The sequence below is a fragment of the Asparagus officinalis genome, chromosome 10, assembly GCF_001876935.1.
Source record: "Asparagus officinalis chromosome 10, Aspof.V1, whole genome shotgun sequence".
Classification (NCBI taxonomy): domain Eukaryota; kingdom Viridiplantae; phylum Streptophyta; class Magnoliopsida; order Asparagales; family Asparagaceae; genus Asparagus; species Asparagus officinalis.
Genome location: NC_033803.1, coordinates 1656829 through 1673101, shown reverse-complemented (window position 1 = coordinate 1673101; position 16273 = coordinate 1656829). Strand labels below are relative to the sequence as shown.

The following is a 16273-nucleotide window of genomic DNA, read 5'->3' as shown; positions in this document are numbered from 1 at the left end:
TATATACATATATATATATATATATATATATATATAGGAGGACCCAAGAATCACTGTTCATGCTGTAGTAAATATTACAGTAAATTACTGTAGCAATTTATATATATTATATATAATATTATATATGTATTATATATTATAATATATATGTATATATAATATATTATATATATATAATATATTATATACATTATATAATATATGTTATTAAAATATTATATAATATTATAATATATAATTTATAGTATTCTAAATCCCAAAATATTGATGAAACAAACAAAATATTATAAATTATAGTATTCAAATCCCAAAATATTGATGAAACAAACATAATATTACAAATTTTGGTATTCCAAATCCCAAAATATTGATGAAACAAACAAAATTTTAGAGATCCCAAAACCCACAAAAAAATTTATGGATTTCAAATTCTATGGTGAAATCCATATCCATAAATTTTGGGATTTGAAACAAACACCCCCTTTAGCGTAATTTACCCTTTTTCTATAACGTCTATGTTACACATTTAACATTAGCACAGTGTTTAGCACAAAATCCTAAACCGCTTTAATCATAATAAAAAACTGATCAAAGATTAGTGTTTAGGTGACGTGTTTTGAGTAGGCTAGTTAATCCAAACATGGTCTAATCCGAATTTACTAATCCTGCCATAAGCACATATTCCAAGGTAATTATCTATCACCTAATGGTAAAAGGAACACCTAATATATCCCTTTTATCGCGTGCACATTTAGATTCACCTTTAGAGAGTTTCACCGCGGTAAGCAAAGTTAAAACCTCGTCCCCTACAAGAAAAAAGTAATTAGAAAAAAGAACCTTGTTATATTATTATTAACCTCCTACATCACTAGAGATTGAAGTACATCAACATGCCAACTTTTGAGTAGGTTAGTAGTCTCCTAAATCAGTTGAGGTTGGTGTTCACGTTGATTAGTCGAACACGTTATCTTAACCATACAGTTAATTATCTATGATCCATATATATGCTTGGATATATAGTTATAAAACACTCTTTGATTCCATTCAGATAAATATAAAATATCAAAGCTTTGCATGTTCAAATAAGCAAAGGGTTGACATCACATAAACTCATTTCCAATGGGCATTTCCATTATAGCACACAAATGATGCAACAATATGAAGCTTTAGGTTGGAAGGCAACATTATATTCTTTGAAGGTAGGTAAGTTAGTTGTCTTTTGTAGGTCAAGCCCTTCACCTGCTTAATGTCTTTATGTCATGTTATCAGTGGTGGGGACAAGGTTGATCTGTTTTGAAATGTAGAACTATTCTTGGTTGTCTTTATGTCATGTTATCAGTGGTGGGGACAAGGTTGATCTGTTTTGAAATGTAGAACTATTCTTGGTTTAGTTCTAATTAACACAAACACCGTGGGGACAAGGTTGATCTGTTTTGAAATGTAGAACTATTCTTGGTTTAGTTCTAATTAACACAAACACCAAGGCTCATCTTTTCATGTTTAGATAGGGATTTAAAGAGAAGTTGTCTTCAAACTTTCTTTCTACCTTGTTGATTCACTTTATAGAAACAAGTGCTTACAGATAAAAACATAAGATAATTCTGTTGAAGATCAATACCGGCCTATTTCAAAGCCCAATCTATTTTCAGCACAAGGAAAATAAAAGCCTAAATCCATTTCATCTAAACCCAAGACAATAGAAGCTTCTCAACAAATGTGGAAGAAATATATTTTTAAGAGAAAAATTATAGAAGGATATAGAAAAAAGACCTTTTAGGAGAAGTGTGTAGAATCTGGTAATAATGTATGGCTATGATTGATTCTTCCACACACTTCCTAGTCCTCTTAAACAACTATAAATAGGGGTCATGAGCTCTCATTTAAGCAAGCAAGCAAGAAGTGAGCTTGAGAGTTTGAGTGTGTAGTGTAGCCTTGTGTGAGTGTCCACCAAAATAAACGAGTTGTGTGGAAGTGAGGTGTTCTTGTAAAAACAAGTATTGTATTCTCTAGTGTTCTATCAATAAAAGTTTCCTTTGTGTAGAGTGTTGTATTCTACAAATTCCATCAAATTCATGATAATTAGAGAAGTCGAAGTCTAAAGATTGGATTGTATCAAAAATTTAAAGTTATGGAAAAAAAATAAGAAAATACATTTATATATTCTAACATTGTCAATGGTAAACAATACAAGTATATATTTAGAAATACAATTAATGATAATTAATGCATGTAAAACTAGGGGTGACAACAAACCAAGTATTAAACAAATACTTCGGTATTTATTTGCTTAAGTATTTTCTCATATTCGATTCGGTTGTTCATTTTACAATAAACGAATTGTTTTTAGTATTCGGTTCATAAACAAATAGAATTTAACCATAAATATATTCGATTCATTTGTTTAATAAAATATTCAGTAAAAAATAGTTTACTCATAACTTGTATTAATTACACGCATGATGTTATGGTCTTGACACACCTACATTTTTTACTTCAGTTGAATACTAATTTTAAGAGGCTTAACAAGTCCCAGATTCTTTTTCTTGAACCAAATATTCACATTACATATTTAGGTATCATAGATATGAAGGATTGATTTTCAATTATGAATTTAATTGTTATCTAAAGTATCAAATTCTTAGAACAATGAAAATACTGTTTATCAAATAAGAGTATCTATTTAATTAAATTGTTTAGTATTCATAAGATATAAGTATTAAGCCAACAAATTAATATACTTCAATATTGGATCGTGAATATTCGGCAAATACTGGTATTCAAATTTGAAGAAAATTAGATAACTATATTCAAATTCTTATTTGAACCTGAAAAATTTAATCAAATACAAATACAAATATCCCCATATTCGATTTGTATTCGGTTCATTCTAAGTCCCAGGTAAAACAATATCGGAGACTTTTGAAGTCTAATTAACCCATCTTTACATGAGTTCTACCATTGTCTAATGGACAACTTCTCTATAGTTTCTGGAATTGAGCTCATTAATGTTGCAAAATAAATAATACATATTACGTGTCACTAATTCCATTTGCGAAGTTAAATTAGTACTGTTTTTTTGTCAATGAAAATATTTTTATTCATTACCAAATATGAAAATGAATTACATTTCTAAATATTCAACCATAGCCTGTTATGGGTCCAATTCCTCAAGGCAGTCTCTCAATATATTCCTTTACATGAATTGGGATTTTTACATTCAGAAGCTTAGAGTATATGCTGAACTTCAGTGCACGAAAGAGAGTATCAGAATCTCGTGCACGTCCCTGAAAAAACCTAAGGTTCCTTTCCTGCTAGAGCATATAAACTGACACTGATAAAACCATCCTTTTAAGCTTTGCTTTGAGACCCGTCCCTCTCAAGCTCATACTAAACCAGGATGAAAGATGATGCCAGCTACACGATTTCCAATTGAAGCCAACCCAGTCCATTGCTTTATTCCAAACTGCTGCTGAGTATTGACAGTCAAAGAATAAGTGACTGCAGGTTTTTCTTTGATTGATATCAGTGCATAGCACACACTGATTTGAATTAAGGATCCTCATTCTGCACAATCTATCTTGAGTTAACAACCTTGAGATGGAAGCCAACCACAAGATGAAGGAATGCTTAGGGTAGTGCCAACCACCCCAGATAGTCCCTGATATTGCTGTTGAAGGAACCTGCTGGTTTAATCTCTTATACATAGCAGAAATGCTGAATTTATCACCAGTACAGCAGTTATTGATGACAGAAAGAAGATTATCAGTATTGCCAAGCTTCAATGCTAACAAATTCCTAACTTTTAGAATTTGTTTCCACATCCAAGAGTCACTTTCTCTGTTTTGCACTTGCCAAACATTGTTCTGCCTCAAATAGTTTCCATGTATCCATTTAATCCACAGAATGTCCTCCTTATTATGTATCATCCAAAGCAGCTTAGCAGTAGAAGCATAATTCCAAAATTTTACTGAATATACCCCCAAGCCACCTTAATTATGATCCTGACAAATAGCAGACCACGCCACCAAGTGCATTTTATGACCCCAAAGGAAATCAGCACACATCTTATCAATTAAATTAGTACTGTTGTATGAAAGAGAGACACAGTCTTTTCTTCTTCTTTAATATTTGACATCTATCTTGTTGCAACTGGTGACATTAATTTTCAAGGGGTTACGTCTTTTCTTCACATCATAATAATAATGCTTGGGAATCTATGACAAATAAATGCAACAAGGATATATGCCAAGCTCCTGTGGACCATTCATGAGGTTGAGACTTGAAAACAATGAAGTGAAGATTACACTCAATAATTAACTTGCGATTCAAGCACGTCATTTTTATGAGGGATTAGTGAGAGGGACCTTAATTAGGCCTCTTGATTTCTAGTGAAATTTATGGTTGATGTCCCAAAAATCCAAACCTCTACTGCAATTTTAAAGTGAATTTTGAAGCATCATTCTCTTATCTTTCTCTTATCAATTATGTGTGAAATATTACTATATCGTTCAATGCCATAAAATGCATTTTCAACACCATTAATTAAGAGCCACAAGGGTGTCTGATTGTACATTCATCTTCCTTTTGCTATGACAACATCTCGTTACGCTGGGAATAGACAACTGACTCGAGGGAGTGTGTTATTTTGATTCATAAATCTATACTAGTCTGTTTTGTTTTCTAATCCTTCCTCTTATAGTCTCTCCCTTGCTCTCTAGATTATGCATCTTCTTTCTCTGGTGAATAGAGAAGGAACTTAACTGATGAACATAAACTTTCTCTAGGTTTATTGTAAATTTCAATACAAATTCCTCATTAAAGAATTTCTTGTTTGTACAATACATGAAATGCTAAAACCTCTTTAAAAGGAATGGCTTGATCTTCCTGTAACAAAACTTCTATTAATAGATTCACTCTGGCCTATTATACTGATGGCTGCAATTCTTCTTTTAAAAGATAATGCTGAATTTTTTTAATGTTTTGCTTAATTCTTATCTATTCTTGTTTCTTCTACTCAAGTTGTTAGGCATCACTTTTTTTTTTAATGTTTTGCTTAATTCTTATCTATTCTTGTTTCTTCTACTCAAGTTGTTAGGCATCACTTTTTATTTTCTTTTCTTAATTAACCTTGACTTATATAACATATGTCAATGGTCACTTAAGTCAGTGACATATATATTTGATTCTTTGCATCATTTGTCTAATGACTAAAGAATGAAGATATATGACAATGGCCGTCAAAATCAGTATGGAATTCTCTGCAAGAGATTAAATTAATTAAACAGCAACTTGATGGGAGAGAAAAATTAAGATGGCAGCTGCTTGGTTGCAGTCAATGGCTTGAAGCCAAAGTTATAGTTCTTATACCTAATCAGTAACTAATAATTAGACTTTTGATTCAAAGAAGAAAAAAAAAAAACAAACAAACAAACAAATGTGAGCCACTTAAGAAAGATGACCTCTTCGTGCTCATGTTTTCTCATTCTCTGATGTTTGCACTTAAAAAGACCCTTTTCTTAGATTTTTCAATGATTAATGTTGCTTATTTTTCCAAGCAACCCTCTTGTACTCTAGCTAAGTTTTAACTAATGGAAAGTAAAATCTCCAAATTATTAACATTGTCCTTATCATCTTCTACATGTGTACATTGCCTCAAGCCATCTCCTACTTCTAACTAATTTTCAAACTATATATATGCTGCTTTTGTCACGTATTTCATCCACCACTCTTCCACTTTTTCTTAAAATTTTCCCATTTTAGCTAATAAAACAAGCAATTACCCAAAGAAACAATAGTAATATATATAAATAAAGTACATGAATAATTAACATCTCAATTTAAATCTATTACATCAAGTACAGTGTATCTGTGTTAATACACAACAAATGTTCTCTGATCATTTTCAGCTGCTAGGCCACAACTTTATAAACTGCAACAAATTCATCAATATTCTTGAAACTGTGAAATTTTAACATCTATGCACAAAATCCCTCCTCTTGATCTACAACATATTGTTGTTTGACCATGACATCTGCCTGCACAAACAATCAAAACCCATATTATAATTATTCTTTTTTATCTTCAGCAATCAATAAAATGAGTTCTTGACCAACTTACTCCAAGATGTCTTTCAATCCAAAATCATCATCAGGGTTTAAACCCTCCCATGCCTCAAGATGCATCGAGCTCGACGAGTTGGACTGCGACGGTTCTTGCGCTTGATCGGAGGCTACATTTTCTGGGGACGCCGAAACCAAAGAAGGAATCGAAACGTTTGCATATAAATTGATATCTTCATTCTTTATGACATTTTCTTGATCCTGTAAATTGTTCAAAGTCACTGAATCCCCCAGCTGATTCAAGTTAGTTACAGGCGCCTGACCGAGACTCAACGATCCGTTGAGCACGGCCTCGAGCTGGCGGTTGAGTTGTACGGCATCGCCAAACTGGTTACCATTGGAGCCCAAAAGGCACGTCGCGTCGAAAAGAGGAGAATAGTTTGATGTCACGAGTTGTATCAGGCTCTGAAGCATCTGAACATTCGCGAGGTTCGCTGCGTCGGCCTGAATGCGGAGCGCATTGTCCCATGCTGACGGGACGGTTAAGTTTCCTATGTTTGCGGCCGCGAGGAGGGCAGGGAGGCTGGAGAGGATGTCAAGGTCGGTCCGGCGGCGGTGGGTAACCGGATCAATACCCATGCACAGAAGCTTCTTCTTGAGGTGCGTGTTCCAGTAGTTCTTGATCTCGTTATCTGTTCGTCCTGGCAGGCGGGTCGCTATTGATGACCACCTATCGCTATTGACGACCACCTGTCATAAAATGATTGGAGAGTGTCTAATATATCAGTAGAAATTATACAATAATCCTCGATGAATTTGTCCCGTATAAATATCTTCTATATATATTCTGCTGTTTCCGTTTTATAAGAACTATTTTTATTTTTATTTTTTAAAAACCTGTGCTACGCACAGACCTAAATATTACAACATCATTAATTGTTGACATTTAATTGCAAAGAAGATAGAAAAGCCAAATAGCAAGCATAGAAATAGACATAATCTGTGCGGCCAGGGGCTGGATCTCAGAAGAACAAATTAAAAGACTACTAGCTTACTTGTTTCCGAGGACAGAATGGAGATGTATGATGAGTCGTTCTTCTTCCTCGGTGAACTTGCCTCTCTTAATATCCGGCCTGAGATAGTTCGTCCATCTCAGCCTACAACTCTTCCCACAGCGGTTGAGGCCCGCGTTCTTGGGGAGGTTCCTCCAGCTGCCGTTCCGTTGGATGTAGTCCACCAGAACCTTATCCTCCTCCGGCGTCCACGGCCCTTTCTTCACTCCGATCTCGTCGCAGCACGGCGATCTTCCCATAGTTAAATACTGTACGTATCAAGTATTAATTATAGCTCTCTTATGTATGTAAGCTGTTTTTTTTGTTAGAGAAGAGAATTGAAGAGGTGGTCTAGAGAAGTGATCGATCAGCGCTAATTGGATTTTGATGTCGGAGGATTCAATTTATATATATAGGAAGTTAAAGGTGGACCCTCTGATTGGATTTGTTGTTTTAGGTCATTGTCTAACGTGACCAATATGCCCTTAATTAATCCATGTGTTTTGCCTACTATAGATCATTAATATTAATTTCATGGATCGATTAATTAAGATCGATAAAGCGTAAGGAGATCGAGTATTTGTCTCACGTACTATAAATTATTTGCATGCAAAAATAGCGTACTTTGCTTTTTGTATTATTCATTATTGCTGTAGTGTTATCATTGCTGTAGTTTTCTGTAGAGTAATACCCTTATTAATGGTGTGATTAATATTTAATACCCTTATTAATCCTCTTGTATGGGAAGCCAACAATTGCACGTAAGAAAGAAAACTATGCAGGGTTAGGTTTCTTTTTTATGCCACGTGGCAAGCGGGCGGCGGTCCAGAGAGGCTTGTTCTAAAATGGCAAGCAAGAGGGGGAACCACTCCTCTCCTAATTTCCTTCATGTCATCACCTCATCACTATAGTTTAGGTTTCTTTTGTGACGCATATTTTTTTAAAGATAGATTATGGTTAGGGTTAGGGTTTTTTGGGCTCTTATTTGTACTCTTGGTGCGGGACCGGCGGCGATTTGGGCAATGCATGTCGAAGGCCATGAGCTCAGAAGCAGATTATCTTTTTTATTTTAATTAAAAAAAAAGATATGATGAGCTTGTTGTTTCCATTAGAGAAGCAACATTTCATATGGCAAGGTGAAGGAGCTTCAATTGAGTCCTTATATTGAGAATTAATGTTAATTTTTACCATTTTATTTAAGTTATTTTTATATATATAACAACTATATATACAAATTTAACTTAATTTGTTTTTTTTTTTTTGGTCAATGAAAAATTTTATTCATTACCAAGTATGAAAATGAATTACATATTCCTAAATAGCAATCAGAGCCTGAATTAGCTCCAGTCCCTCATGCCAATCTCTCTATGTGTTTCTTTACATGAATTGGAATATTTACATTCAGTAGCTTAGAGTATAAACTGATTTTTAGTGCACGAAAGAGAGTGTCAGAATCACGTGCACGTCCTCGGAAAATCCTGAAATTCCTCTCCTGCCAGAGTATATATACTGATGCTGATAGAACCATCCTTTTAAGCTTTGCTTTAAACCCAGTCCCTTTCAAACTCATGCTAAACCAATCTGAAAGATGAAGCCAGCTACACGTCTTCCAGTTGAAGCCAATCCAGTCCATTGCTTTATTCCAGAATGTCGATGAGTATGGACATTCAAAGAATAAATGTTTGCAGGTTTCTCTTTGATTAGCATCAGAACATAGAACACACTGATTTGAATTAAGTATCCTCATCTTGCAAAGCCTGTCTTGAGTTAATAATCTTGAGATGGAAGCCAACCATAATATGAAGGAATGTTTAGGATAGTGCCAACCACCCCAAATAGTTCCTGATAATGGTGCTGAAGGGACCTGCTGGTTGAGACTCTTATACATAAGAGAGATACTGAATTTATCTCCAGTGCAGCAATTATTGATGACTGAAATCAGATTATCAGTGTTATCAAATTTCAAAACTAACAAATCCCTTACTTTCAGAATTTGTTTCCACATCCAAGAGTCATTTTTCCTATTTTGTACCTGCCAAACATTATACTGCCGCAAATAGTTCCCATGTATCCATTTAATCCATAGGATGTCTTTCTTGTTGTGGATCATCCATAACAGCTTGGCAGCAGAAGCAAAGTTCCAGAATTTTGCTGAATACACTCCCAGACCACCCTGTTTGTGGTCCTGACAAACTGCAGACCAAGCCACCAAGTGTAATTTATGCCCCCATAGGAAATCAGCACACATCTTGTCTATCTTCTCTAGAACTTTGATTGGTAGAATGTAATTACTAGTCCAAAACATTTGAATCCCCAAGATTACTGACTTTATCAGCTGCAATCTCCCAGCATAAGATAGTGTTTTGTTATTCTGCCAATTTTGAAACTGAGAGGATATTTTGCTTATAAGAGGAGAACAATCAAGCCAAGATAATCTTTTAGAGATTAGAGGAACTCCCAGGTATCTCATTGGTAGAACCCCTTCAGAAAATTTGAGATATGAGCAAATTTGAGCTTTTAAATCTTCATCAATACCACTCAAGAACACTGAGCATTTAGCAGGATTTGGTTCCAAACCTGAAACATCAGCTTTACCATATCAGCTTTACCAAACAGCAGGAGATCATCTGCAAAAATCAGATGTGAGATTTTCAATCCATTGCATTTGGGATGAAATTTGTATAACCTGTCACCCTTGAGAGTATCCAGCTTTCTAGATAGATATTCCATGCCGATTACAAACAGATATGGGGACATAGGATCACCTTGCCTTAATCCTCTAGCACCTTGAAAGTACCCATGTAAAGTTCCATTAATTGACAGAGAGTATTTTGGAGTAGAGATGCATACCATTATCCATCCAATCATATTATCAGGAAACCCCAGTCCTATCAACATCCTCCTGAGGAATTCCCAGCTTATTGTGTCAAAAGCTTTCCTCAAATCTATATTTAGAATGGCTCTTGGAGATGTTTTTTTCCTAGTGTAGTGTTTGATGAGTTCATGAGCTAGGAGAATATTGCTGGAAATAAGCCTCCCCTTCACAAATGCACTTTGAGCATCACTAATCAAATATCCCATAATTTTCTGAATCCTCATAGAAATGATTTTTGAAATGATTTTGTAGACACAATTACAGCAAGCAATTGGCCTATAATCAGTTGCATGTTGAGGATTGTGCACTTTAGGAATCAGTGTGATAGCAGTGGAATTGAATGTACCCAACAATTTACCAGAAATAAAGAATTCTTCAATTGCTTCATAAAGATCCTCTTCAATTATACTCCAAGAAGCTTTGAAGAAATAAGCACTGAAGCCATCAGGTCCTGGACTTTTTTCATTTGATATGGAGAAAACTGCTTGTTTGATTTCCTCTCTGCTGACAGGAGAACTAAGCATATTCCTATGCTCAGTTGATAGTAGAGGGCCATTGGATATCACCTCTGGATCAGGCATCAATGTAGATGTTGAAGTACCAAGAAGGTTTTTATAAAAGTCTAGGAACTCAGTAACAATATCAGACATCTCAGTTAGTCTGTTTCCAGCCCTATCATACAGAGTCATGATTCTGTTATGATGCCTTTTATTCTTCATCACAGAGTGAAAGAAATGGGAGCTTTTATCAGCATGAATTCCCCAGTTAATATTAGCTCTCTGCCTATAGAATGAGATTTCACAATCCAGGAGTTTAACATATTTAGTGGAGCTTTCTTTTTCCTTCTGAATCAAGGTAGAATTGAGAGGATCTTCATTGAGTTGCATCTGAATATCAGTAAGCTCTTTTTTAGCTCTAAGGACTTGTTCACTAATATCCATGAAGTGTTTTTTGTTTAACTCCTTTAGGGCTGGCTTAAGTTTCTTGAGTTTGGTATGGAGTTTGAACATCATATAACCATGAAATTCCTGATCCCAAATTGATCTGACAGTTTGAAGGAAGTCAGGATGTTTGACCCACATATTGTAAAATTTAAAAGGTTTTTTCCCTTCAATAATATCATCACCTATAGTAAGGAGAGCAGGAGAGTGATCAGAGCACCCTGGCATGAGATAATCAACCTGGCTAGAAGTAAACTGCTGAATCCACTCCTCATTTATCAAACATCTATCCAATCTGGACCAAATTCTTGTGTCAGCATCTTGTTTATTTCTCTAAGTAAAGTAGCATCCAGTTGATCTTATGTGCATCAATTGACATGAGGTAATGAAATCCTGGAAGTCTACAGTATCAGCTTCTGTGACAGGAAGACCTCCAATTTTCTCCTCACTACTAATAATTGAGTTAAAATCACCTCCAATAAGCCAAGGGCAATTTACATTGTTTTTGAATTCCAGAAGATCATTCCAAAGAGATCTCCTATTAATTTGCTGATTCAGAGCATAGACTATTGTACAGAGACAGGATATCTTGCTATCATTAGACTCTATTGAACATGTCAAGAATTGCTCTGAGGACTTAATGATATGAACATTGATAATATCTTTATCCCACAGAATCCAGATTCTACAATTTGTGGCTTCATTCACATTAGAATTCCATTGCCAATTTTTTGTAATTTTCCTTGATAAGAACTGAAGCTTACTTTCAGGCAATTTTGTTTCCAGAAGAGCAAGAAATGAGAGTTGATACTCTTGAATAAAATCCTTCACTATCTTATGCTTAGAGGATTTATGAAAACCTCTAATGTTCCAGATAGCTAAATGCATTAGTTGGACAATCCTCCCCTATCCACACTTGATGGGTCATTTTGTTGCTCCAGTAATGAAAATTGAGATACTTTAAAAGTGAAATCACCTGGATCAGAAACATTTACTCTCCTTGCCAATTTTCCTTTATTAACACTAGAAAAACCAGTAGTGTGTATAATAGGAGAAGAGAATCTGTTTAACTGGTTTCCAGAATTTTGCTGTGCATGTTTTTGTGTATTAAGACTATTAGCTTGCCTGAGATCTGGAAAAGTCTGAATATCAATTGATTGCTGTTTCTGGGCATAAAAAGCACCAGAATTCCTTTCCTGAGCTCCTGAAATTTGCTGTGCATGTTTTTGTGCATCCAGACCAATTGCCAGTCTTAAACCTGAACAGTCCTGAATATCTTTTTGACCAATAACCTGTGTTCCAGAGATTACTGAATCCTCCCCTCTAACTATTGGGTCAGAAAACCTCTGTCCAGAATCACCATTATCTTTATTCTGAACATGCTCAGGATTAGTACCAGTCTGTTTACTGACAGGAACCCAGATCTTATTGATTTTCTTTCTCCTGCATTGCTCTGTATCATGACCAACCATATTGCAAATAGAACACCATTTTGGCTTAAATTCATACATCACTGGTTGCTTATAACTTCTCCCATCTGGACCTTGAATATTCAAAAAATCAGGTAGTGGTTTCTGTAATGGCAGTTTCACTTCAAGTAAGACTCGGGCATAAGAAAGCCTTTGTCTAGTGGCTGTTAGCTTATCTGTAGCAATAGGTTTACCAATTAAACTAGCAACCTTACTGATACCAGTTGAACTCCATAGATTTAGCCTCAAATTTGGAAATTGTACCCACATTGGGTAATAGAAATCCTTCAGTTTTTCCATGTCTATATCTATGCTCCAAGGCATTAACATAAGAGGCCTAGAGCCAAAAAACCAAGGCCCAGCTTCCAGGACATCTCTCTTGTATTTATCTGATTGAAAATCAAATAGAAAAACACCTTGCTTGATTAGGGAAACCTTAGGAATAGAGATATTACCCCATAATTTGTTCACATAGGATTCCATAGATTTAAATTTAACATTTAATCCTATAACATGCCCAATTAGAGCATTTCTCCAAAGTTCTTCACCTTCATTCCACTCCTCAGCAGAGAAAGAGACTGTATCAAATTTAGAAGATGGCACAAAGCTAAGTGATAAACCATTGCCTGATTTCCTGTTGTCAGCAAAGAGACTGGCAAATGATTTACCAGAACCAGGTTCTTTTCCCTCCATTTTCTCTTCGTTGACATAATCTTGAGTTTTTTCCACTCTATTTTCCTCTTTTTCCAAATTTGAGTTAATAGATTTTTTAGATCCCAACTCAGATTGACAGACTGGATGAGTATCAGATCTGACTTCCCCAGTTTCATTCATACCAGTCAATGGAACAGTAGTATTCAAAATTTTTGATCCTGAATCTTGACCAAGAGGAGATTTAGAAGTATGAATATCAGATATTACCTCCATGTCGACCTCATCAGCCCAGGAACCCTTCGAAGAGCTAGCTTCATTGCTTTTATAGAGATTACGAGCTTGAATACCAATGCCATCCTTCAGTGGAGAAGAGAGAGCCGATTCATATAAGAAATCAGTAGTTCTGAGGATTTCTTCCATGGATTTCTTCTTCCTTTCACCTTTAGGTCCAGTCGATCCCATTACACTGAGATCTTCTTCATCTTCCTCCAAATTAACATCAAACTGATCCTCAAGAATGTGGGAAACTAAAAATAATTATTAACGTGCGTCGCTTGCCGTGAGTCGAACCAGGGGCCTATTGCTTGAAAGGCAATTATCCTAACCATTAGACTACAAGCGCAACATAACTTAATTTGTTGACCGGTGCAAGTTGCTCTTGCTTGGAGATTACTATACTACATGTTACAGCTAGCTATTTTTGAGGGCTAGATAATTAAACTTCTCAGTTTTAATCAAAACATAGGTATTGGAAAGATCAGATTATGATCCATAAAATAACTGCAACATTTATCGTAGTTGTTGGGCACAGAGTCACGCCCTCATGCCGCGGAAGCGATATCACCCGAGAGAAAGCCCTGGTTTTTGTTTTTTCACAAAAGCTCAAGCCAACCTCTATATTCTCATTTCACAAAGAAAACAAGAACAAAAGTATATCTTAACAAAGTGAGATATACACTCTTCCCAATATCAGATCTAGGTCGGAATATCGAGGAAACCAACAAGCAATAGCCAACACCTAGGAAAAAAACAAGATAAAGACACGAGATTTACGTGGTTCGACAAACTTGCCTACATCTACGGGAGGGGTAAAGGGAGATTCCACTATGAGGAGAACACCAACGACTTGTACAACACACAAGCTCGTCCCAAAGATAAAGCTATAATTTTTTACCCAAAAGAAATTAACCTCTCTCTTGTAAAATCTCTCCAATCTCTCTCCTTTTCTCTCCTCAAGATCTCACCTTTTAGATATGAAAAAAATCTGTTTTTTCTCTTAAAACAGCCGCAAATACCCCTTAGAAAACCATACGAACGAGTTCCTATTTATACCAAGAAAACATGGCCCAAAACCGCAGGAAAAAGCTCAAATCGCTCTCGGGTGAACAGTGCTGAGACACTGTTCACTATCTCGGGTGAGCAATGCCGAGACACTGTTCACTGTCTCGTACTGTTCACGTTCACAATTCTCCACCTCGTACATTATTTGATAAACCTCAAATTGGATGAACACCAGAAGAAACACCATGAACATCACAAGAGAGATCTGAAAAAAAGCTAAAACGAGGCCAAACCAGCTTCACCATTATACCATGGTTGCCTACGTACCCTCTGACCGGGATCAAACTAATCGTAGTTCTGCAATTCTCCATATAGTCTCCACCTTACCCCATCACTGCCCCGAAGGGCCATGCCCTCTTAGGCAGATCAACACGTGCTGATATGAAGTAAGTCCAAGCAATACTGAAACTTGCTATCTGTCACCACCTTGGTCAACATGTCTGCTGGATTCTCATTCATGTGCACCTTCATGAGAGAAATATCACATTCCTCTATGACATCCCGCACAAAATGATACCTAACTTCGATATGCTTGGTACGAGCATGATGAACTTGATTCTTATCCAAATGAATCGCACTCCGACTATCGCACCACAAGTTCACGCTCTCCTGCTCAATCCCCAAAATCGTCTAGCAGAACCCACAACCACAATGCTTCCTTCAATCCTTCCATCATGGCCATGTACCCGGTCTTTGTAGTAGAAAGTACCACTGTAGCCTGTAACATCGATCGTCAACTAACTAGAGCACCATGTATTCTAAACACATAACTAGTAGTAGATCGACATCTGTCTAGATCTCCCGCATAATCTGAGTCCATAAACCCATCAATTTGACATGTATCTCAACCAAAGCACAGACCCGTATCAGCGGTACCCTTCATGTACCTCAAGATCTATTTTACTGTTTCCCAATGCGTCTTTCCCGGATTCGCCATGAACCTACTAACGACACTGACCGCCTGTGAAATATCTAAAAATATACACACCATTGCATACATTAAACTGCCAACTGCACTAGCATAAGGTATACACTCTATGTGTGCATTCTCTTTCACTATAGTGGAAGATTGTTTACCTGAGAGTCTGAAGTGTGGAGCCAATGGAGTCACCATCAACTTAACACTTTGCATCCCAAACCCTACAATAACTCGCTCAATGTAGCCCTTCTGACTAAAAAATAATCGTCGATTTGTCCGCTCTCTTCTAATCTCCATACCTAGTATTTTCTTAGCAGCGCCCATGTCCTTTATCTCAAACTCTTTACCAAGTTGAGATTTCAGCCTATCTATCTTCACCTTGCTTCTCAAAGCAATAAGCATGTCATCCATATGCAAAAGAAGATAGATATAATCACCTCCACGAGGCTTCCGAATGTAGACACAACAATCATAGTCGCTTCTGAAAAATTCATGCTTCAGCATGAAGGAGTCAAATTGCTTGTATCACTGTCGAGAAGATTGCTTCAATCTATAAAGTAACTTCCTCAAGCGACATACATGATGCTCCTTATCCTTAACCTTGTAGCCCTCAGGTTGATGCATATAGATCTCTTCATCCAAGTATCCGTACAATAAGGCCATTTTGACATCGAGTTGTTCCAGTTTAAGATCACTATGAGCAACAATACTTAATAGCACCCGAATAGAAGTGTGTTTCACCACCGGAGAAAAGATCTCATTGTAATCCACACCCTCTCTTTGTGCAAACCCCTTAGTCACTAACCTAGCCTTGTACCTTGTACCACCGAGCTCTAAAGGATCCTCCTTTTTTGTACATCCATTTACAACCAATAGCTTTTCTCTCTACGGGCAATGAGACCATCTTCCATGTTTGGTTCTTCCGGAGAGATTCTATCTCCTCCTCTATCGCAGCCAACCAAC

The 16273-nt window shown here is 36.2% G+C and overlaps 1 protein-coding gene across 1 annotated transcript; it reads right to left on the bottom strand.

Annotated features, from left to right (window-relative positions):
• Positions 5788–7474, bottom strand: LOC109826223 (transcription factor MYB39-like). Its single transcript, XM_020393232.1, has 3 exons — positions 7115–7474; positions 6118–6789; positions 5788–6035 (listed from the first exon to the last, which is right to left on the bottom strand). Exons 1-3 carry the CDS (start codon positions 7369–7371, stop codon positions 6002–6004), a joined length of 963 nt encoding a protein of 320 aa, XP_020248821.1. The 5' UTR covers positions 7372–7474; the 3' UTR covers positions 5788–6001.

Bases quoted from the DNA above. Each gene is read 5' to 3' on its own strand.
- LOC109826223 (XM_020393232.1), bottom strand. From the start codon at position 7,371: ATGGGAAGATCGCCGTGCTGCGACGAGATCGGAGTGAAGAAAGGGCCG. The intron at 6,790-7,114 runs GTAAGCTAGTAG...CAATAGCGATAG, and splicing joins CATTCTGTCCTCGGAAACAA to GTGGTCATCAATAGCGACCC. The intron at 6,036-6,117 runs GTAAGTTGGTCA...TTGTTTGTGCAG, and splicing joins GGATTGAAAGACATCTTGGA to GCAGATGTCATGGTCAAACA.